The 25037-nt window shown below is 46.3% G+C and overlaps 1 protein-coding gene across 6 annotated transcripts in view; it reads right to left on the reverse strand.

Annotated features, from left to right (window-relative positions):
• The window catches only part of KTN1 (kinectin 1), an 83711-nt gene that overhangs the window by 53229 nt on the left and 5445 nt on the right, over positions 1-25037 (reverse strand). For all 6 annotated transcript variants that reach the window (XM_082059364.1, XM_082059360.1, XM_082059361.1 and 3 more), the window contains exons 2-4: positions 4876-5426; positions 3171-3308; positions 536-703 (exon numbers count right to left, since the gene is read on the reverse strand). In XM_082059364.1, coding sequence (XP_081915490.1) covers positions 536-703; positions 3171-3308; positions 4876-5392 — 823 coding nt within the window. In that variant the 5' untranslated portion in view covers positions 5393-5426. The remainder of the gene's footprint in view (positions 1-535; positions 704-3170; positions 3309-4875; positions 5427-25037) is intronic.

The following is a 25037-nucleotide window of genomic DNA, read 5'->3' on the forward strand; positions in this document are numbered from 1 at the left end:
TGCATTAAAAATGAAAACTCAAAGTTTTGCTGGAAACTGCCGGACTATCTCCACCAGCAATTTGCTTCAGGTAACTGTGTGCTGCACTCGGAGATACACACAGGCCGATCAGCCCGAGCTGCCTCCACCAACAGCCCTAGAGCTGCCCTCCCTGTCTTGAGCAGACTCAACAGCCCATGATCGAAGCTCCAGAGTCCATCACTGAACTGATGCCCGAACGATGTCGTGTAAAACCAGCACTAGCTCGTGTGCATCTGTGTGGTCTGCGACCGCCTGTTCGCTCACTGTGAGGACACAAAAGCCTACAGTCAGCGTTAAAAGGATTTGGATAGTGCAAAACCCTTTCAACAGTGCCAAAGATGGGAGAAACGAGAACAGACAAGAACTGTGTCCTGCAGCCACAAATGTTTTCCTCAAATCACTTCTTCCTAACAAATAAGGGAGGATTCCCCTTCCTGACACACACAGCATGCTTCCCCTGTTCAGGTTTCCAGGCAGGCTACAGCAGAGACAGATGGCATTATCAGTTTCTTACCTTTATCGGTTTCATTCTTCTGTTTCTTGCCACTGCTCCTCTGGATCCCCTCATTCACGTTGTGTTTTGCTACTTCAACCGCTTCTCGCTTTTCCAAAGTGCCACCATCAGAATTATCCATCAAAGGAATGTAAGTAGTTGATTGAATGAGAGGCTCATCCACCAAAACTGAAATCAGACATCCACAGGACGGGTTAGAGCTTTGTAATAATTAACATCAACATTTTCAGAGAAGGTATGTAACATATTAGAGAGTTGGATTAAAGCTTCTCTAACCTCAATAGCTAGTTAGTAATACTCTCAATTACTATTATCCTTAACTCATTAAATCTCTTCAGGCAAGTTCATTAAATAAAGGTCTCTAATGCACAGTAATTTGATAGCTTCAATTAAATTTCTATTTCCAAAATTGCCTTTTACCATTTTAAAAAGTAGCAGAGAACAACCTTATGTTTTGACTTTGATTTCACTTTAACAAGAAAGTTGCACATGGCATCAATGAGACTGGTTTACTTGCGGTCGCACATGAAATAATTCAGCATCATTGAACTATGAGCATAGTAAAGACTTTTGTCTATCTTCTGTTAAAAGCTGGTACTCCCCTGCCAGCATTTTCGCTTAGATTACATCACCAATGAACTAAACCATTTAAGTAGAGCTTGCGGGAGGGACAGCAATCAAGCTTATTTCACATGCAGACTCAACAGCACTTAATGAAGATCTCTCATCTGTCAGAGTGGGCTTTAGGCATCGTTAATATTCAGAGAGATACCCAGAGGTACCGACCGACCTCAGGTCTCCATTCTCACAGCGCTGTGCCAGCGTGGGGAGGATCAGTCTCTGCCCAAACAACTTGTCAGCCTGCACTGCCAAGACAAAAGCGGGGAGAGGAAGAGCGACAGAGCGGGGACAGATACAGCCAGGGACAGAGCTGGATTTGCTGCTTGCCCAGCTTCTCAGCCACTGCTCGTAGAATGATTGCGGTTGGAAAAGAGCTTCAAAATCATCGAGTCCAACCGTTAACGCTGCCAAGGCCACGTCTAACCCATGTCCCTAAAGAACCTCATCTCCACATCTTTCAAACCCCTCCAGGGATGGTGACTCCACCACTGCCCTGGGCAGCCTGTTCCAACGCCCCACAGCCCTTTGGGGAAGAAATTGTTCCTAATATCCCATCTAAACCTCACGCTGCCTGAAATATGCAGCCAGAGAGCTGGTTAGAAAAGACTTTTATATTCCAGCTGCTGTTAAGGAGCAAAACAGGCCAGATGGACCTTCTGTGTCACCTGCTAGCGTCTTTCCACTTAAGCAGTCAGCAGACACCTGCAGGTACACTCAAAAGTGAGATCTTGTGTAGCAGAAATATCCACCACCCAATCCAGTTACCATCCTCACCTCCTCCCTTCCTCTCCATATTACCTTCCCCTCCTCATTTTATTCCCCTCCTTTCAAAATCTATTTAATATCACATTTCACAGCATCAGTAACATCTGAAATTCCCAAAGTACTGTCTTGGTAACCCAGATGCCCACTGCAGCTAATTTCTCTCTGTCATTTAGAAGAGGTATCTTGAAAAGAAAACAGCTTGCATTGAAATAATGCATGAGCTATTCCTGTGTAACGCTGACAGCTTAGCTGATAATGATGCTTATTTGAGCATTAGCCACACACAGACAAGTTTGTGGTCCATGAAGTACATCAGGAAAAGCACAAGCGTGTCCACAAAAGGTGATCACACCCTTGGTTCCTCAGGAGTAGGTTTCTTTCAAAAAGAATTTGAAAGCTTTCCAGTTGTTATAACGCACAGGGACCCTATATGACCACAAACCCCACCCTGGTCTGACCAGACCCCACAACTGATCTAAACCCTGATGACTTGACCAAAAGATAAAGGGAACAGCGACCGACATTGTCTAATCCTGAAGCAGAACACCAGCAGCAAACTCCTTCGTAGCTGTCCCAGTAAAGAGTTTGGAGAAGCTAACAAGGTGGCCTCACAGAACTTCACGGTCACACTCTGCCCAAAAGCCACAGGCACAATGACACTCATTGTAAAAATTGAAAAAAAAAAAGATTAAAAATAAAAGGAACAAACACAGAGGCAGACTGAGCCAAGAGACAAGAAACAGCATCTTGGCAGAGAACGAGGGATGACGAACAGTAAAAGCCTTGACAGCAAAGATGAGCGGTTGATGTTGGAACAACGACGAGCTAACAAAAGGACAATAAGAGAGGAACGTGGTCAAAGCAACTGGCTAAAAAACCTGCAGTCTTGCTTGGGGCAGATGACTGTGCCCGTCCCAGACGTGCCTTGCTCACAGCAACTTCGAGTATAAGCTGAGCAGGCTCTAAGTCAACATGTTACTCCTCAATTCAAGTGTGGATGCTTGGATCCAAAAGCGTTCAGAAAGGTTCACAGCGTCCTCCCATGTTCAGTGCTACCAGATATTCATAAAATTAAACAGTACCTCAGGCTGAACAACCTTTCCGACCCGGAATTCCTGCTTTTTCAAATTAAAAGAGTTATTCTTCTATGAGTTTCTTTTTCCAAAGGATGAGGGACTGAAGTATGGATGTCAAAAAGGTTTAATAGTCAGGTTTATCTGAACTAATAAGTCACACTCTGTATTCTCACCATTATCAACTTTCTGCTTCTTTGCAGAGACTTTCTTCTTTCCCGATACGTTTTCTTGCTTTATCTCCTGGTGGAGCAGCACTTGATCTTGCTTTTTGGTAGGAGATACAACAGAATCAGTCTTAGTATCTTGATCATCTGTAACAGACAATTAAGACAATATGCTTTTCTGTATATTCATATCACCACTTTTAGATCTGTAACAACCAAAGTCCACTCGCAGGAAAGAGAAACCCATGTATTTCAAATCAGAACAAAGTTATCCAAACACACCCCCCGTATCAGACGTGACCCCAAAGCAACAGAAAGGTTGAGCAGAGTCAAGAGCCACAGCACCCCGTGTTTGGACAAACAGGAACCTTATCTGCAAGCAGAACACAGCAATGCAAATACCAGTTTAACAAATCCAATCCAGGTTTGACTGCAACAGAGCAGACAGCACGCCTTACCCCATTAGTTTCTCATTTGCAGGAAGTGTTTTATTTCCCCCCGTGAACCCACTCGGGTATTTTACACACACACCCCCAATAGCTACTGGGACTGTGAGAAGCAGAAAAGAAGCGTTTCACATTAGGGAATTGTTCTTTATAAATGTTGTTTCTAGTGAGAATGTTTTTTATCTTTCTGGACAGCCTGTGCTCTATGATATTCTTGTCAGAGTCGACACACACGATACGGGGTTGTGGTGTCAGCTCCTGTAATCAAGGATAAGAGTTTGTTCTGGCTGCCCTCAGAACAGTGCTTGCAGACCACATTTGAACCACGCCACAGAGATTTGTGGAGAACACCCACAAACAAGATTTGATGCTTTTTGTGTTGGTAGCGGGTGGGTCTTTTTTCTCCCTTTTTTCAGAAAAAGAAAATACACCACATCAAGCAGCAATGTCGCTCTTTTTCCTCACTCCCTGTAGCAAACCTGTTACACCTGCATCTCAAATGGGTGATCTGCAAGTAACTTGGTTTTCGCTTATTTCTGAAACCGGGTGTATTTATTCTTTCTTACATTCTATTCATAGTCAGCAAATACACTGAGACATGTCGACTCCTGCTGAGGATACAGCCAAGACAGTCGCAGGTAATTCTGACTACAGCTTTCAATCTGTCTAGGTTGGATGTTTCATTTACAATACCTGGACCAGTCTTTTACCATCAGTTCCATTCAGTTTTAGAGGTGTAGCAGGTGGGAAGCAGCTGTAAGTGCTTCTTCTCATCAATCAGCCACCAAATACCTCTCCGTACATTAAACCCGCACTTCAACAGTGATTTATTTTGCACACTCCGCTACGAAGTTTCCCTAGATGCCCTTTCTTATCAGGGCAACCGCTTTTAGGACTCCACTTTGTCATGGTTTGACGTCAGAATGCGCACCGCAAACATTTAATGATTTCTTTCAGATAATCAAAATGTTGATAGCTGAGAGCAGAGTAGTCAAACCATAGAGCAAAGCAAAGATACGAGCTACTGTTTCCCTCAACAATCTTTAGTAGAAGAAAGCAAGGAGGGGAGGAGGAAAACCAGAGCATTGCTGCCGGATGAAAAACAGTGGGGAGAAAAGCAACAGCTCCTCAAAAGGAAAAAGGTTAGAAGTGAGTTTTGCCCCATAGAGATCAGGCAGAACAGTTGGGAGAGAGACACTCTGTGGCCTTGCAAAAAGCAGAACACGGTTCTGGCGTTCTGTGCAAGAAGCATATGCAACATCAGATACCCATTCCATTTTTCTGCTTCTTCTGCCCAGGCTTCTTCTTAGCTGGTGCTGATTCGGATGGTGGAGTGGGCTGTTTTGTAACAGGGACTGGATCTACTTTCTTGCCTGAAGACTTGGATCCTTCCGAATCCCTAGTTACGTGATCATCTTGAACGGCCTTATGCTTCTTCTCCTTCTTCTTCCGTTCCCTAACGCCAGCAGACACTTCGGGAACAGGGACGGCAATGACGTGATCTTCATCTGTACCCAGGGCATCCGAGAGCTTAAAGTCCCGAGGGGAACTTTCAGAGTCGGACTCGTGGATGTTCCCGTTCTGAGCTTCTTTCTTCTTGTTCTTCTTCTTCTCAGTTTTCTTTTTATCGGTCTTGGTAGGTGGAAATTTGACGTCCCTTTTCTGTTTGGCGAGGACTTCATCGTATAAAGTCTCTTTCATGAAAAGCCAAAAGAAGAGGAAGATGACTGTAATAACCACAGAAGGAACAAGGATGATAAAGTAGGTAGACTCGTAAAACTCCATTGTGCTGCTTCTTAGCAATATTTTTTAAGAAAACCTATGGGGGGGAAAGAAAAAGAAAAATCAGATTTTTGAACAGGTTTTCCTCACTATTATTCCCCCCACCAATTATAATAACAGAAGAAGATTTGTCATTGTTTTAGAGAAGCCTTAAAATAGCTTTTAATAAAATTACCAAACTATATCAATAGAAATTATTTACCATTTGCTTCTAAGTTGTTACCCTGGATAGAAAGAAACTGCGGTTTGCAAGACCGATGATCTCAAAGAGATCAGTTCTGCTCCTCACTTCTCTTCATCTTTCTCATTCTCCCTTCCTAAGCAAATTTCATCAAGTTAAAGCTTTTAATTTCAGAAATACATCAGTCAGCATTTTCAGAGGCTGTGAAATAATGCAGAGCAACGCTTCTCTTTTTTTATTGCCATAAATCAAACATAACGAATTAAGATTTTTATCTTGGCAAGTGGGAGTTTCGATTTCAACTTCCTTTTGTGCCCAGATTGACAACAGCTGCAGAAGCGGAATGAGGGGAAGGAACCCTAAGTTTTAATCAACCAGAAAGACAGATATATAAAGGGTGAGTGTCAGGAGGATGGAGCCAGGCTCTTCTCGGTGACAACCAATGGTAGGACAAAGGGTGATGGGTTCAAACTGAGACCACACCTGGAATCTTGTGTCCAGTTGTGGCCCCTCAGTTCCAGCAGGACAGGGAACTGCTGCAGAGAGTCCAGCGCAGCCACCAAGATGCTGCAGGGAGTGGAGCATCTCCCGTGTGAGGAAAGGCTGAGGGAGCTGGGGCTCTGGAGCTGGACAAGAGGAGACTGAGGGGGGACTCATTCATGGGGATCAATATGGAAAGGGGGAGTGTCAGGAGGATGGAGCCAGGCTCTTCTCGGTGACAACCAGTGATAGGACAAGGGGTAATGGGTTCAAACTGGAACACAAGAGGTTCCACTTAAATATGAAAAGAAAATTCTTCCCAGTGAGGGTGGCAGAGCCTGGCCCAGGCTGCCCAGGGAGGTTGTGGAGTCTCCTTCTCTGCAGACATTCCAACCCGCCTGGACACCTTCCTGTGTAACCTCATCTGGGTGTTCCTGCTCCATGGGGGGATTGCACTGGATGAGCGTTCGAGGTCCCTTCCAATCCCTGACATTCTGGGATTCTCTGTGATTCTGTAAATCAGGTGTTTTCAAAACTGCTTTTTGACGTCTAAAACTCAGCTTTAAACTCATGAAAACTCCACAGACTTACAGAAAAAGACATAGGAAGATCTATTACTTATACTGTGCATGCAAGTGTGTAGCACTGCCGGGGCAGATAATCCACGGTGATTTGAGGAAAACAATACTGATGCCCCAAGAAATTATTATTTTTTAATAAGCAGCAATCACAGAGCTAAAAAAGGTCAAAATGAAGCTATAAACCTAATTTTGGGACCAAAACAAGCCAGATTTTCCCATTGCATCACTACAAACCGAGGAAGAATTCAAATCTTCTCCAGACTCTTTGTTCCAAGGGGAAAAAAAAGCACCAATCATTTAAAAAACACAATCAATGCTGTAATTAAGGCAAGTGTGATTCCTAATTCACCAACTCAGTTTAAAAAGCACATGCTTCAACTATATTTTTCTCCATCCAAGACTGCGGGCACAGTTAGTTACACATCAGTCTGCCCTTCTGCTTCTCCTCAACCAGCTCGAGGATGAGAGTTTCACACAGATTTAAGTGAAATAACCCCCAAAATGGTAGGGAGAACTGCCCCACACCTTAAAACATCGGTTAGAAAAAGAAAAATATATGTGTATACTGAAGGCACAAGGAAGAAAGCCCATGTAGAAGCTGCACAGTGAAGGGAGGGGACACATTCTCCTTGCTTCTGGGCAAGGGATTACTCATTAAATACCTGATAATATTACATTTAAAGTTCTATCTCAACTCCTGGCTGTGCCAGAAGCTGCTAATCGTAAACTCACATTGGTGAGAGCTGAGTTTAGAGCCTGGCTTAAGCTCAAGAGAGAAGAGTTGTGACATGCAATAGTTTCTGGACAGAGAGGAGCTACTGTGATAATTTATTTGTACAGCGCATTGAGCAGCACAGAAAGCAAGGAGTGGGAACTCTAATTTGGCTATTAAGCTATCCAAATAAAAGGCTAATATTTCAATACACTGATTATTCGTCAGCTGTCTTAACATTAAGTTTTCTCCCAGTTTGTGTTTATTTTCTTGGCTGTCGAATTATGTCCAGCACAGAAAGTTTCAGAAGGGTTGAGAGAGATGGGAGGAAGGGGAGAAAAAACACAGATGCTTTAAACTAAGCTGGAGCTTTCAAAATGATTAACTACAGCTTCTTGATAAAACCAGCTTCCTGCACTATATGATCTAATATTAGTCACCTCTTGAAGGAAGCAGATCTTGAGAACATGTCTTGGCCAAAGTCAATATTGAATGCTTACGGGAGAAGTTAATCCCCAAAGTAAATATGTAATTAAGCAGATTTTTTCACGAGTGTAATGAAGTTGATCACATTACTGCAGCAATTACAATACCAAACCACAACGAGCACAGAACATCCCCCTCTGCCTCTGTGATCCACAGGCACCCAGCTGGCCGAAAATCCAGCCAGTTGCTTCAGCCCAGCCCCAACCTGCACCACATTTCCCAGCACCCAACAGCACATGCTCAGGTCAAACCATGCGCTCGGCAAAACAAACGCAGCAAAGGTTCGAGACATCAAGTGTCAGGAGGTGCGATGGTCAAGGCAAGACTAAGTATAAGCAGAAAACAATTGTTGCTTTGAGACAAGAGAGGCCAGATGCATTCAAATGCTTTCAGTAGGAGCCGTAAATATATAATTATAACAGCTGATCCGAGTGGGGAATGCGTACTGGAGAAGACGAGCTCTGATCTCAGCACTGGCAGCTCTGCCAAGCCCCATCCACCACCCGGCCCTCCCCTCCCGGCATTAATCCACTTCTGCACCAGAAGCATTTACACCCTGCACCAGATCCAGCGAATCACAAACTGGTTGGGTTGAAGGGACCTCTGGAGATCCCCCAGTCCAACCCCCCTGCTCACGCAGGGTCACAGAGCAGATCACACAGGTGGGTCCAGGGGGTTTGAATGTCTCAGAGAAGGAGACTCCACACCCGCTCTGGGCAGCCTGGGCCGGGCTCTGGCACCTCCCAGCAAACAAGTTTCTCCTCATGTTCACATGGACCCTCCTGTGTTTCAGTCTGTGCCCGTTGCCCCTCACCCTGGCGCTGGGCACCACTGAACAGAGTCTGGTCCATCCTCTGACACCCACCCTGAGATATTGATCCCATTGATCAGATCCCTCTCAGCTTCTCCTCTCCAGCTGAACAGCCCCAGCTCTCTCAGTGTCTCCTCATCACAAAGATGCTCCAGACCCCTCAGCATCTTTGTGTCCCTCCCATGGACTCTCTCCAGTAATTCCTTGTCCTTCTTAAACTGGGGAGCCCAGAACTGGACACACAACTCCAGATGTGGCCTCACCAGGGCAAAGAAGAGGAGGAACAACCTCCCTCAACCTGCTGCTCACATTGTTCCTAATGCACCCCAGGTGTGCCAGCTTTGCAATCAGGTGCTTCAGAGCCTGCACAGCCACAGTCACTGCACCCGTCTCTCTATTGCTCATCAGGGTGAAGCAGAACTCGAGCCAAAGGAACATTTCTACCACAAACACTGTGACCGTAGGCATGCAGATTTCTGCTCCAAAGTCCAGTGGGACATTTCACATACACAAATCCAGCCTTTCACATCGAAGCAGGGTTCCAAAAAAAAAAAAAAAGTATGTAACTAGAATTGATTAAGCACACCCAGGAATGAGCTCTGCTCTGATGCTTTTACTTTAATTTTCAATCTCAGCCCTGCATAAGCAAGGGCATTTAAAAATCCCTTCTGAATACCATCGCTGCCGGCTTGTGTGCAGAATGACAAGATGACATCCTTCGCCATCCACCCCTTGTCAAGATGACTATAGAAGTGGCATCCTTGGGGTAAATAGACAGTCTTTTGGCTCAAACACAGTTTCCAGTTCTCCCCTGACAATCTGTAATTACTGAACAAGTTTCTCCATTCCTGTTTATACTTCCTTATTACATTGACAAGCTAAGAAAGAACAGTAATAATGTATAGAGGGGAAAAAAAATCCTATGCCATACACAATGCAACAGGACAAAGAAGCTCCTATTAAACTAGGAAAAAAGTGAATGCTGCATTAACTTAAAAACACCTTCACATACCAGCTTAACTGCTCATCAGGATTTAGCTTTACAATTCCTCCTGTTCCTGTTAACTATGGAAATGTGAGAGATCCTCATGAAAATATTATTTCCCCTATCCAGAAGGGCTGGCGAGGGGATTTATCACTCACATCCCTCCCCATGGACAACTTTGGGGGCAGCTGCACCAGCTCTCGACCCGCTCAGAGCTGCAACCCCCAGGCAAGGCACACCCGGCAGAAATTGCACGTACGCACCCCCTCGCTATTGCCAACAAGACACACGGACACTGCGGCTAGTTTTAAATCTCAAAGTGTTGGGTTAAATACTCACCTTTCATCTGTATTTCATATTTAACCCAATATTTATCAGGCACGTTTCTCAGAGCCCGTGCCAGGCTCCCCACTTGCAGACACGCTCCCGTCACATTTGTAAATTCAAGAACTCACAACATCCCTTTAGTCATTCTGAAAAAGGGGAACAAACCGCATCTGTCCCGGCCTGCACACAGACTCGGTTACTGTTCCCATCCTGCGTTTAACAAAAGAATTGCACTTTTGTTCCCCTAAACAGAGCCCATGCCACAGAAAATAACTATTTCTGAACTCCAGCGCTATTGCTTGCACCTGACTGCCTCTGCTAGTTAACGCTGCCGGGGGTTTTGTAACACACCCTTTGCTTTTTGCATTTAAATCTCAAATTTCACCCTGCACAGATACCAACATTTCACAGGGTATTCATTCAGTTTAGATCCAGGAGATTAGCTTACTTGAGAAAACAGAAATAAATTATAGCTCCATCTGGCTATTGAGTCACTTGTAGTGTCGCCCCAGTACATTAAAGCACAGCTTCTATAGATGCTTGGGTCCCTAGATACACATGATCCCCAGGGATCTGTGCCTCTTTGAAAAACTAACATTAAGGCAAGGGAAATATAGGTACCACGGTGGCGAATTTTTAATACTATGCAGTTTAGGAGACACCACATATGATTTAGCTAAGGCAACAGCTTCTTTACTTGAGGTATTTTCCCTGGGATTTTGAGAAGCTTGCAAACAGACTAAAAGCAAGCCCTCGCATTCAACAGCCACTAGGAACCCAGCAAGAGGTCTCAGAGGAGTATCTGTATTCAATAAATCCCTCAAACAGATCACAGTATTGTTCCCTTACTCCGCACACAGCAACACGCTGAGTATCTTCCCCCAGAGCTCTTCGAGAGACGATGCTCAAAAACTCAGGCTCGATGAGGCAACTAAACCCAGACCTGCCAGAGGTAAAATAGGATATTAAACAAGATGTTCAGCCATCCTGTGCCTATTCCTCATCCACACAGCAGGAGCAACCCTGTGACTTTGTTCACGAGCATTAAATAACTGAAGCACAGCTGGGCTCGAGCTTTAGGAAGACGCTGCCAGAAAAACCTGAAGGCAGCTCCTTTAACATCAATATTGCAACAGGATAAGAAAAAACTGTAGAGTTACAACTTTGGTTGGTTTGGGGGGGGAGTTTTTTTGGTTTTTTGTTGTGTTTTGTTTTACAAAAGCAGCCGCATACGTCACTGAAAAAACAACACATCTCCATGGCCCTTGCAATGACCCCACGTCCTCCTCAGCCTCCCCAGGCAAGTGTAACCCATTCCCAAAGAAAACCCCTCTGCCCAGTGAATACCAGCAAGGAGCTGAGGACACCTGGAAACAGAAAATAAGATATTATATATAAATTTCACCTGCCACCTATGTAAGGAAGAAGGCAGGGCTTCCAGTAAAATCACACGCAGTCTTCTTACAAGTCACTTAAGTTTGCACAACTAAGGTGTGCGATGAAGCACCCACCCCCTAGAAAAGCTAAAAGTCTAAATAGCTCTGCCAGTTTTGACCCATTTTTTTCAGATTCTGTTTGAACTCCACTCTTCCAGCTATATTTCCGTGCCCTGTTTACAGGAGCCCACTCAGAACTAAGACTGGGGGGAAGCTTAATAAACGGCAGTTCAAGCTCCACGTTTCTTTATTTAAGAACACTCGCCCTGACAGCATGATTTATGTAGCAATGGAAGAAAGCTCTAGACACTCGAAATTACAGACTGAGCCACTCACATATTAAAGTTTCTCTTCTCTGGGAAGGAGACCTGCTCAGCAGTGCTTGACACCCCCTCCAAACCGCTAACAGCAGGAGGAGAATGAGACTTGTCAATAAATCTTGCTCTTCTTCACTTGATTACGCTGATACAATTAAGCCATTTGCAGAGCACAATCTCAGCGCTTCAAATACCCTCTAGGTAAATATTTTCCATTCCAAACGTGCCGCTGTTTGTACCATCTGTTGGGCTCTGTCTGCTCACAGTCGCTTGATGTTAGTTAACACAGACGCTGCTTATTAAAATCCAGAAATAAAAGAGTAGCTTTGCTTAACAAAAGCCTTTACTTTTAGGGCTTTTTAACACATCTTTAGAGCCAACACCTGGTGCCGAGAGCAAGCTAGGAATGCAAGACTGCTACAAGACCTTGCCACCGCTATCTGATAATGACCATGCTCTTGTCCAAGCGCCCAGGTACCTCCTGCAAGGGTTTGCAAGGAGAATTTTGGAGGTTTCCACTGCAGCCAGGCAAGTCCACACAAGCTAAGGCAGGGCAGGGATCCAGGACCTGCCACCCTGAAACCACCTGAGCCGCAGGATAAAGCCCAGAGCTGGATTTAGCATCAGTGAAAGCGGAGCGAGCAACCTCACCATTTACCTGGGGGATAAAATCACGCACGGAGCAAGGAATGGGCTGGAAAAAAAATCACACTCCTGCCCAGCAGCTTGGCCAAATACCCGAAAACTGCACAGAGCAGCAACCCGTGGGCTTCACCAAAGCACAAAGACACCGATATTGTTCAGGACTGAAAAAATCTTAGGAAGTCAATATGTTTCTTGCAGTATTTATGCTATTTGGGATAAACTGGCACACATCGGTAGCACAGGAAACCAACCTAGGGCCAAATGGACTCCAGAAACTGCAAGTTTTTCCTCAAAAATCACTAACTTCTAACGCACACGTCTATTATCTATAAAATCAGAAGATAATTTATCTTTACACTACCTTCTTCCCAAGTGCCTGTAAAGCATCGAACGCTTCTTTCATCCAACAGGAGAGGGCTGTGCCCCAAGAGGGCTCTCAGCGTTACTCACCAAGTCCGCATCTTCTCATCGCTATTTCCAGGGAGTCCCTGAGGCTTCCTCGGCTCCTTCCTTCACATGCTCGTGTACAGACACGCTCTGCCCACACCACCGGCAACTATTTGAGAGGCATTTAAACACCCGAGCAGCAAGCTCATGGTTTTTGGGGCAAGTGTTTCCCCTTCCCTGCTCTCCTTGCAAGCAGAGACCAGATCCAACATTTGCTCTTCAATCACCACTGGGAAGTGATACTTCTCAAAATACGAAGCAAAAACACACCACAAAACTCACTGCGTTTTCCTCACAGACTCTCAGAAAGGACGAAAGAGCAGCAAAATCTAAATGAAAGGTTCGACATAGATGTCTGTTTTCTCAACTTGCGGTTTTTGCTCACGTCCCAAGGCCAAGGTCGCAGCTCCGAATGGCCCGAAGATGCCCCGTTACATCTGCTCCTTTCCATCGCGTGCCTTCCATCAGAAGGCACAATTCAACAGCAAAAAGGGCTGCACAAGTAGCCATACAAACGCACCGGCGTGAACAATTCTGACGTTAAGGCAAGGGAAGACGTCGGTACAGCTGCTCAGAGCTGCAAGCTGGGCAGCAAAGTCTCTCTCCTCCAAAGCTGCCAGATAGAGCCGACAAACCCAGCCAATGCAGCAGCTGTAGCTTTTAAACCATGTTTTAGAAAAGAATTAAGTTTACATTTTTAATAGTCTCAACATACCAACTTGATTAAAAGCGACCTGCGCTATTCTCACGGCAGCGGCGCCCAGCTGCACTGCAACGCGTGGGTTTCGCAGGCTTGCTCAAGATGTAACTGTACACCGCAATCAACCCAACATTTATTAACTCGTTAGGTCAGGCTTTGCAGGCAATGCTGGAACTTGGGGTTTTGCCAAGGCCAGATTAATGCAGGATTCCATACTAAGAGACAAAACAGCAGATTAATGGCCAAAGCTGAGTTTAGGTCACCGGTCCGAGCAGCAATTCTACATGTTGTGTAGTTTTCAAGAATCGAAGGGTCTCCTGCAATACGAACCCATCCGGGAGCACAAACCAAGTGCAGATTTAAGCCAGGACTCTCAGGTCAGCCAGGCAGAAGCATTAAACACGCACGACTGCATCTGAACCATGCTTGTGCTCAGCACCTGGACGGGACAGAGGAATCAGGCCATGCCTTATTATTCCAATTAGCTGTCTGCAAAGTTAACAGAGGTTTGTACAAGCCAGGTTGATGTGACAGTCCACAGCAGCTCAGGTTTATGACACACAACAGCCACTAACACAACTTTAAAGTCACTATGCACCTCAACAAAGGCCTTTTGACATCTGGTGTGGTCTATTGTGTGAATATATATTCACAGTATAATCTTCACCTTGGACCCACGGAAAGGCTCAGAGCACAGCTGCCATCCCCCAAAACCGGGGGCAGATCCGGTACAAGAGCTCCGGCGCAGAGCTCTGCACACCCCCCCGGGTTTGCTCGGGGTTTGGGTTTTTTAACCACGACGCCGCCTTTTCCTAGGGCACAGGGTTTTGGCATAACCAGCACAAGCACTCGCACGTCCTTCGGCTGGGGTCACAAAGCCATTCGTCACCCACCTTGTCCCCAGCTCCATCTCTGCGGACAGAACCACACGCAGCGTCACTCCCAAACCTGGCTCTGCCAAAACGCGGCAGGTGAAGGGGCTCGCCTGCGAGGGTATCGGGCTGTCAGACCCCAACACGGCTTAATCCTTCTCTGCCACAGAGGAAATTTACCCTAGTTTAAGTATATTTACTCTGAGGTTTCTGCACCTACCTTTGCCATGCATGTATTACTTTAACTTGATTAAAACAAGCTCTACAGCACCCGCGACAATTACACAGTTGACCCCCCTCTGGTGACAAATGAGGCACAGCCCCAAATTCCATGTAAAAAATAAATTAAGATAATCTCTTGAGAAATTTGGGGCTGCTACAGCCTTTTCTTGTCTTTACATCCAATTCAGTCTCCACAAGCACAGAAAGACAGAGGAAAGCAGGTACAAGCAGCAGCTTCTCAGCACTCGGATTCCTCCCATACTTTCACAGCAATCTGCAAAGGCAAAACAGCTAGAATGAAGCATCTTCCCTTCCCCAATGTATATAGTAAATATAACTACTTAAACATATATTCCTATATTATGTATTTTGTTTATAGTTTTAAAACTAAATGTAAAATAAGGGGAGACAGAAACAAAAGAGGAAAAGGCTGCAGTTCAGCCTTTTTATTTTTTGCCTTTGCAGATTGCTGTGAAAGTATGAATGGCATCTGAGTATTGGGAGGCTAACGCTCATTTAAAAAAAAAAAGTTTATATATACAAGAGCTGCAAATAGTCAAGGAAAAGACCCAAGAGACTTCCCCCGAGGCCTGAGGTGCCCTTACAGAACCGCTTCACCGCTCTGCAAACTGAAGAGGAAAGAGCCGTCACATCGGGAGAGACGATGGAGCAGAGTAAGAAGGCTCGACCTGCTCCCTGTAGAACAACCAGCACAACTGAGGAAAGGCGATGGGTGACAGCAGCAGGGACTCTTCCAAGAATCACAGAATATTCTGAGTTGGAAGGGACCCACAAGGATCGAGTCCAACTCCTGTCCCTGCACAGGACAACCCCAAAATTCATATCATGTGTCTGAGGGCATTGTTCAGTCTCTTCTTGAACACTGTCAGGCTTGGGGCCGTGACACCTCCCTGGGGAGCCTGTTCAGTGTCCAGCACCTCTGGGTGACGAACCTTTTCCTGATGTCCAACCACAGTTCCAAGAGGTCCAGAGCCACCATTTGCCAACCTGATGTACTCTATAGACAGGTGTGCGCTTACCAGGGGCTCACATTAGAGATGTCACCGAGATACCACCAAACCTTGTACTGTTATCCACCGATCTTGTTCCACATGGGCACCAGGGACACAGCCAGGAGCAGCCTGAGGAACATCAAGAAGGGTTACAGAGCCCTGGAGCAGCAGTGAGGGACTCTGGAGGACAGGTAGTTTTCTCATCAATCCTCCCAGTCAAAGGGAAGGAAAGGGCCAGTCAAATCTGGCAAATCAACAAATGGCAACAGGACTGGTGCCACAGACAGGGCTCTGGCCACTTAGATCACGGGACTGGCTTTGAGGAACCTGGTCTGCTTGTAGCTGATTGGGTCCATCTCTCAGAGAAGAGAAAGCTCATCTTCGGTCACAGGCTTGCCAAGCTGGTGAAGAAGGATTCAAACTAAGGGGAGGGGAACCTCAACCCATCCCATTCCTACCAGTTTGATGCCACTGCCAGCAATAGATGCCCAGAGCCTGGAGCAGAATCATAGGTCAGCAGGGGAGGACGTGAAAAGCAGCACAAAGGAGTTCCAGCCACTCCAGCGAGTAACTCTGCTTCACTGGGAGCTCAACTTAAACGCCTCCATGCAAACGCACGTAGCATGGGGAATAAACCAGAGGAGCTGGAGATGTGTGCACACCTGCAGGGCTGAGATCTTACTGGCATCACAGAGACATGGTGGGATGGCTCCTACAACTGCAGCATTGGAATGGAAGGGCACAGGCTCTTAAGGAAGGACAGGCAGGGGAGATGAAGAGGAGGGTGTCACCCTCTACGTCAGCGACCACCTGGAGTGGTCCTTGGAGATCCAGCAGGGAGCCTCACCTGGGGATGGATGAGGAACCAACAGAGAGCTTATCAGGCAGGATTAAAGGGAGGGCAGGGACAGATGACACTATAATGGGGGTCTGCCACAGGCCACGCAACCAGGAAGACCAAATGGATGAGGCCCTCCATAGACAGAGAGGAGCAGCCTCATGTTCACAAGCCCTGGTCTTCATGAGGGACTTCAACTGTGCCAGTATCTGTTGGAGGGATAATACAGCATTGCGTGAGCAATCCAGGAGGTTCCTGGAATGCGTTGATAATAAATTTCTTCTCCAAGTGACAGAGGAACCAATGAGGAGAGGCGCTACGCCAGACCTTGTTCTCATCAACAAGGAGGGGCTGGTGGGGAATGCGAAGCTCAAGGGCAGCCTTGGCTGCAGTGACCATGAAATGGTGGCGTTCAAGATCCTCAGGGCAGCAAGGAGGGTGCAGAGCAAACTCACCACCCTGAACTTCAGGAGAGCAGCCTTTGGCCTCTTCTGGGGTCTGCTTGGTAGAGTACCATGGAATAAAGCCCTGGAGGGAAGAGGGGCCCAAGGAAGCTTGTTGATATTCGACCATCACCTCCAGGAGGCCTGCATGGATGAACAAGGAGCTCCTGGACAATCGCAAACACAAGAAAGAAGCCTGCAGAAGGTAGAAGCAAGGACAGGTAGGCTGGGAGGAATACAGAGATATTGTCCAAGCAGCCAGTGATCAGGTTAGAAAAGCTAACATGTTGATAGAATACAGCCAGGGACATCAAGAGCAAGAAGAAAAGCTTCTATAGGTACATTGGTTACAAAAAGAAGTCCAGGGAAAATTACGTCCCTCTCCATAAGGAAAAATGAGGCCTGGTTACCTGGGAGAATGGATTGACAGCAGCCCTAAGGAGAAGGACTTGGGGCTGTTGGTTGATGAGAAGCTCAACACGACCCAGAAACGTGCACTCACAGCCCAGAAAGCCAACCATATCCTGGGCTGCTTCAGAAGAAGACTGACCAGCAGGTCACCAGCAGGGCGATTCTGCCCTTCTGCTCTGCTCTGGTGAGACCCCCTGCAGTGCTGGTCCAGCTCTGCGGCCACCAGCATGAGAGGGACATGGACCTGTTGGAGTGAGTCCAGAGGAGGCCACAAAGATGATCAGAGGGATGGAACAGATCTGATGTGAGGACAGGCTGAGAGCTGAGGGTATTCAGCCTGGAGAAGAAAAGGCTCCAGGAGATCTTATAGCAGCCTTCCAATACCTAAAGGGGACCTATGGGAAAGCTGGAGAGAGACTTTTTACAAGGGCTTGTAGTGACAGGACAAGGGGTGATGGTTTTAAACTGAAAGAGGGGAGATTTAGCTCAGATACAAGGAAGAAATTCTTCCCCATGAAGGTGGTGAGGCCCTGGAACAGGCTGCCCAGAGAAGCTGTGGATGCCCCATCCCTGGAGACACCTCAGGCCAGGTTGGACAGGGCTCCGAGCAACCTGGTCTAGTGGAAGGTGTCTGTTGGGACTGCTAATGAGGATGACGTTTTGTTTAGGAGAGATATTTCCGAAGTCCACACATACCTATGAAAAGGTAGGTCTTAATTTACTGCTGGATTCTCCAAATTTCTACTCAACTTTGCCTCTAACCACATTGGCCAGATGACATTTGAGCCTACTCACTTGAATTTCTCCAGCCACACAAGGAAGTTTTAAATCTACTACTTGTTCTGCAGTAGGAGTATTAACCTTGGTCATATTAGAACTTGTTTCCCCTGCAAAAATAAATCAGGCAAAGATATTCTTAGTATGAATACCATAAAGGTGATTTATCCAGACTTATTTTTAAATGTCTATTTAACAGATTGAGAACAGAAGTCATCTTCTGCCAACAAAGACAGGTTTTAACCCAGAAGAATCTATTTAGCAGACTTCTTAACCATACAAGATTTTCCTGAAGTATGTGCCCACAGTCCTTTACCCTGTTGTGAAAGGAACAAAGGAAGAGGAAATGACTAATCAAAGCAGCAGCATATTAATATATTTTGGTATGTGGAAAGGGAAAATTGTAGCGTGTATTTTTAACATCCCCAATAGGAGAACGCAATGCCATGTGTACAGCAGCCACCACGGAGGCTCGGTAGCTCCCGGGAGACAAAACTAAAGTGAAGTTGTGGCATCTGGAAGTCCCAGCCCAGAGCAGAAACCCATCTTGCACCTTCCCAAGCTGAACTCCCCTGGACTCCTCAATGCTCTCCATCACTTGCACACGGACAGGGGGCGCGTTACCGGCAAAACTCTGCTCCTCCAAAGCTTTCCTTGCAATTATTGGGCTGTTGGGCATTGGAACAGGCTGCCCAGGGCAGTGGTGGAGCCACCATCCCTGGAGGGGTTGAACAGACTCAGAGATGAGGTTCTGAGGGACATGGGTTAGAGGTGGACTTGGCAATGCTGGGTTAATGGTTGGACTTGATGACCTTAAATGGCTTTTTCAACCAAAACGGTTCTATGATTCCATTTTGCCACAGCATCTACACAAGCCAAGCCACTGGTGCCCCAGTACAAATGGATGTCATAGCCGCTTTTTAATGCCATAGGAAGCTCTTTGGGGCAGCTATGGTAACATTTGCACAAGGCAACAGGGCAGAAGCCTGAAGGACTGCTGTGATAAACCTGAAATTACAGCTTTCAAACCTCTTCCCTATAAAGAGATCAAAACCAATCAATCTAGCAACAGCCTGCTACGGTCATTTGTGCAGGGGGATGGCACAGCACAAAAGCATCGCTCGCTAAGAGCGGAGCTGGACCACTGCCTGTCTGTCCGGCTGCAATTGTCCACACTCCATAATTAAGGGCTACAATTCAGTCTTTTCCCAATGCCAAACCCCAGAAGACTCATCGTAACAAAACCATTTTAAATACTAAATGGGAAGCTACTGCTGAACGGACTGTAATCATTCATATCTCCCCAGCTCCAACACCGTTAAGCGCAAAAGATGCGGAGAAACTAATATTTCATGTTCTTGCAGAGGGATTTGTAATCAGCCGCCTCGTGCACAGCCAGAAGCCTGAAGCTTAAGCAGGTCTTTACTCTGGTATTGCAAAATGACAACCCTGGTCATTCCACAAACAAGATTTTCCCATTATTTCTGTTCAGTCTGCTGTTCGACACAACCATACAAAGAGATTGGACCACTGACAAAAAAGTGTTTCGTTAACCTCTCGGTGACTCAATGATCCAATTGTTAATCAGCAATGGACAAAAGGAGAAGCCAACAGCAGAAGGATGCTCTCATCTAATTGAATTCCTAGAGGAAAATGAGATTAACCTGCCTTGGAAACAAACTGCAAGTTAAAGGAGAGTTGTTAACTCATAGACAGAAACCAAAACTCCTAAGTGATTGTGAATCTTATTAGATCTAGATGCTTCCATGTGGTTTCCTCTAACTACCTGAAGCTTTAAGGCACTGTTTAGTGCACACATTATGTTTAAGCAGTTGAGTGATTTCAGTTTTCTCTAAAGGGAAAGAAAATGTGACTGTTGCATTAAAATTACTGTGAATGTGGCACAGACCAAGCTGAACAACAGCATCAGAAAGCAGCATTTGAAACAAGATTACTATACCCCATTGTTAGGCTAAGTCTTGATAATTCTTCAGCTGGAAAGGCAGATGAAATCAACAGGCAACTTTTTTCTCCCTTCTCACCACATACTGTATAGTAGAAAAAAGCATCCATCAGTTAAACAATCCCAGTTTACAGAACAGTGGTAAATTTTCAAATATGCCAAGAGTTTAAAACTCAGGGATATGCAGTTAGTTCTCAACCTCAAAGTTTTAAAAGGGCAACTTTAGTTTAGGCTAAACGATAGGAGAAATGTAGACTCAATATATAGAAGTCAGAGTTCCTCTAAGTTGACATAGGCATCATAAATAGAGTTATCATCGACATGCACAGCACAACTACTAAACTGGGACTTGGGGAGTACGAGTATTACAAGACTCCCCGGCTGGAATTGCTTCCAATTCAGCCTGCACAGCTGGGTAAACTGCGCCTATTTTTGCTTTTAGTACTGTACACCCATAGTCCTGGTTCGAAAACACACAAAAACGTCCATAAACCTGAACAGCCAGGCTTGAGCAGGCATTAGAAATGGGTAGTTATGGGCTGTGAACGCATCTTGACTGCAAGCTGGGAAAAAATATGCTCTTGGTCACCAATCCAAAGGTGCTCAATGCTGAATCTGCAGCCTCCCTATAGAGCATGGGTGCTGGTTTTGTTTTACCTGCCCATATGGCAGCAGATCCTAATCGCCATTTATGCCACTTAGCCAGAGGTGAACCGGAGCCCCAGGACTGCAGGGATTATGTTTTAACTGATGCTAGAGCCTTTACCACTCTTTCACTAGTAGAAATTGATGTGTTTTAATCCCTAATCACACCCGCAAAACAGGGTTGAATCTTATTATGACTACACATTAAATTTAAAATCAATTGCCAGATTAAAACCTTGCTCATCCCTTCAAACACAGGGAATGTGGAGAGGTTCAAGACTGAATTTGCACCACAGAAGCTTCTGCCGCTGATGGGCTTCCTACAACACTGATATTTCGACTTTCTGCTCCAGCACAAATTCACACCAGCCAAAGGCTGAACAGACTCCCATGGCCAAGACTTGCACAAAAAAATATGATTTAGTTTGACTGCTCCATAGCAAAGCTGTCCTTCAACATTCATCCTAGGGTACATTCTCACACAGGCACAAAGACAGCACTTCTATATCTGAACTAGACCCCTTAAGCTGCAGAACATGGTGTTGCTGATACTCTTTGAAACTTTAAACTAAGTTTTCTAAGTGGATAAGGAACAAAAGAGGCCTTAGAAGCAATCCTTACAGCATTGGCACTGTACAACTTACCCCAGTCTATTTTGAAGTGTAAATTGTGTACGAGTTGCAACTTTTAATTCAATTTAAAAGCACAACATGCAGCTGAAGAAATTGCTGAACTGTGGTCATTTCCCTACTGGGACAGGTGAAGTCATAGAACAGTTTGGGTTGAGGGGACCTTCCCAGCTCCCCCAGTGCACCCCTGCCATGAGCAGGGACATCTTCACCAGCTCAGGTTGCTCAGAGCCCCGTCCAGCCTGGCCTGGGATGTCTCCAGGGATGGTTCAGCCACCACCTCTCTGCCCAACCCGGGCCAGGCTCTCACCACCCTCAGGGCAACAATTTCTTCCTCATGTCCAGCCTGAATCTCCCTCCTTTAGTTTAAAACCATCACCCCTTGTCCTATTGCAACAGGCCCTGCTCAAAAGTCAGTCCCCATAGTGTTAAGGTCCCTCTCCACTCTCCTTCAAGCCACTGCACATTTACCAAGGGCAGCAGTAAGAGCTCAGCTCATTCTCTACCCCAAACACCTCCTGCCCTACGACAGGGACCTGCCGGCTACAGCTCCACCGAGACACCATCCTTCAACTTCCACACCGAGGACACACGCTCCTCAACAGTAGCACCACACATTTCTCTCCATAAGGTTTCTTCTCACCTTGTTAACCTCCCTGTGCTTTGTTTAACAGTCTGCTGAAGGTGCTCACACGTAAAGAAATGACACACAATGTCACTGGTGCACGGAGCCTTCGGGATGCGGGCAGGCAGCTCCAGAAGGTCACACGCGCTCAGGATCTGGTGCAGCATTTCGGGCAGACTCCAAGGTGAGATTTGCATCTTGCCTAAACATGCAGAGTAGGACACTAAGCTCCCCTCCGGCATCAGGGAAAAGGCTCCAGCTCCTCTGTAGAGTTGCTTAACATACTTGAATTACGCCTGGGCCGCGCTGTGAAGGAGCTTTCTCTGACCACATTCCTTGTGTGGCTGTGGAGTCCCCAGGTAAGCGATGCTGAGGCTTGATGGTGTTTCTGAGGAGCAGCAGACCCCACAACACTCCATAGCCACACTGCTCCCAGTTCCATAACTCAGTTCCCTGCATAACTCCATATACAGCATATTGTTGGGAGCTGGACAATAACACACAAGAATCCCCCCCAAAAATGTGTTTGATGTGCATCTCTAGGGGTTTCTTGGCTTTTTCCCACTTGTGTGACCATAACAACCAAGCTTGTAAGAGCTTCCTGAAGTGACTTCCAATGTGCATTTCACTGTTTTCAGAACTTTGAGTTCAAGTCAATAACCCAACATTCCAGAGTTCTCCTGCAAAAACAGCCCCATAGCACATTCACACACACCCGCCCCAACGCACTCAGCTTTACTGATCAGCACGGTGCTGAGCTGAACTCAAAAACATGCCAGGTTGTTAAAAAGGCCTAAAAATGCTCAACAACAGACACACAGAGTAATTCAGGTCACTTCCCTCATGCTTCTCTGGGTTCTCACTCTCCTTGCTTCACTGTCCCACAATCTGCTCCTCCTTCAGTGTGCGAGGATTAAGCAAAATCTTCACTGCAACCACACACATCTAAACTCACTTGCCTCCAACTCTGTGTACACCAGTAGCCTGGAACAGGGAACAGGGATTAAGAAATCTACTTAGAAATAGATACACACCAAACCTGAAACCAGTAAATTCTTCTTTGGCACGCAAATAGCACAGAAAAGAGGTAGAAACTGGGAGATCGAGAGTGGGGGGCTGAAAAGGAAGGTTTGTAATGGAAATATCTGACCAAGAATTTTCACGAGCCTTTATAAAACTTCTGCAACCCAACCCCTTCACTAGCACTTCTCACGTGCTGCCTCAAACTGCACACCGCGTTACGCAAGTCGTAACTGTGCCCCAGCACCCTTCCCTCCCTCCCACGGTGCTCCACACCTCGTCAAATCCACACACTCAAGTCCACCCAGGCAGAGAAACACCGTCCCTGGTCCTCCTGCCATTCCGCCTGGGGTACTGCCACCCATGCAGAGAAAGCCTGGCTTTACTGTGCATTTGTGCTAGGCTCTAACGCATTAAAAGCTACTTTAAAACAAAAAAAAAAATCTGGTTTTACGTACACACACATGCGCGCACTAAGCTGTAAAGAGGTTTACTAAATTTAGCACGCAACCCAATCCTAGGGGTAGGGTGGCACAGGCTGCGGATGTGGAAGCGACCTTACGTGACGGTAACAAGGGGGGACTGTTGGTGCCCCCATCGAGCTGCCCTGGGAAAGCCCAGGGAATCCAGGAAAGTCCTAACGCAACCTCCATAAATCCTCCCTGCAGCTCGGTGGCTTTCAGAGGTTCTGGGGTGACACCTCTGCCTCTCTTCTGGACAATGGTTTTCATTGTCTATGCTAGGACAGGCTCGGTGAGGACACTTCTCAGCAAACATCAGGGCAAACAGCTCCTCCTCAGTCAGATTTTGAACCTGGAGAAGCAAAGCTCTGATGGACCTCCACCACCACTGCTGGAAATACAGAATGAGGCAGCACAAGGAGAGAAAAAAGCAGCATGGTGCTTTATCAGCCCATCGTAGCTGAAGCGACACGCTGCCAACAAGTATTTACACAAGCAAAGGTCAGTAGGTGTGACACGGGCGACAGCGTTCACCCATAAACTCCATTTTCTGCCAACTTCCCAGCCCTGCACCCCACTGAGAACCACAGACACTGCCTGGTCCAAGAGAAGGACGTGCCAAGGCCACCCCAGAAGACAGCAAGTTAACAGAGGTAGAAAAATCCCCATCTAGCCCTAGGGGAACGGCCCCTTCCTGGCACAGCACCGCTGCACTCAGATCATTTCTCAGATCCGAAGATGCCCCATGAAAGACCAGTTGGGTACAGTTTGCGGCAGCCACGGTGTTGCTCTCCAAGTACATCTGGAGCTGGAAGGGAAAAGGGCAGAAGAGATGCTGCAACTGGTTCCACGTACCCACTTAGGTCTGTGCACAGCGAGGAAAAAGGTGATGCCTACAGGAAAGCCAAGGTGGGACGTGCCCATGCAACGTGACCTGGAGGACACAGCAGTGCTAACCACCAGAACTTTCAAACCGGTTTGGGAAGCAGGAAGAAACGCCGCTTTCTATGGACCATCGGCTTTAAAACACTCCTGTTACCCAGCACCCCCCACCAGAGGCTCAGGAACCATCCATCTCCTCTAATAAATAGCACTTTTTCCTTTGTACTCACCGAGTATGGACTTTTCAACTTAAATAGCAAATAGGCTCAGGGAAAAAAAAAAGTAGCTGTAGCCAGTGGTCAGATTAAACCGGTAATAATAAAATTATCAGCTGACTGGTGTTATAGGCTCTCTTATCAGTCAGTCATGATCCGGTCCAATCCTGGTACACTCCCTGAAGAGCTGCACCTTGTGCAATAGCTTAGTCATCATCTTCCTTGACAGCTACGCGCTTGCAAATAGATTACAAATCCACTCACATTTTCCCATGAAAATTTTCCGCTCCACCCTGCTACAAGCAGGACGGGAGCTGAGCTGAAGAGCAGGGGAGGAGACGGCGCTTTTATCTCCTGGACTCAATAACTTCCTTCCTGTGCGGTTGCAGGCAGACAAAAGACACCTTTTCACATCACAGACAGGAATGAGATGTACTAAAATTTGTCACATCCCTGAAATAAAATACCCTGCTTACCATTTTCAGCCCATACGGGAGAGTGTAAAGCAGAACTAAGCCAGTATT

The sequence above is a fragment of the Streptopelia decaocto genome (genome assembly GCF_964273445.1).
Source record: "Streptopelia decaocto genome assembly, chromosome: 7".
NCBI classification, from domain to species: domain Eukaryota; kingdom Metazoa; phylum Chordata; class Aves; order Columbiformes; family Columbidae; genus Streptopelia; species Streptopelia decaocto.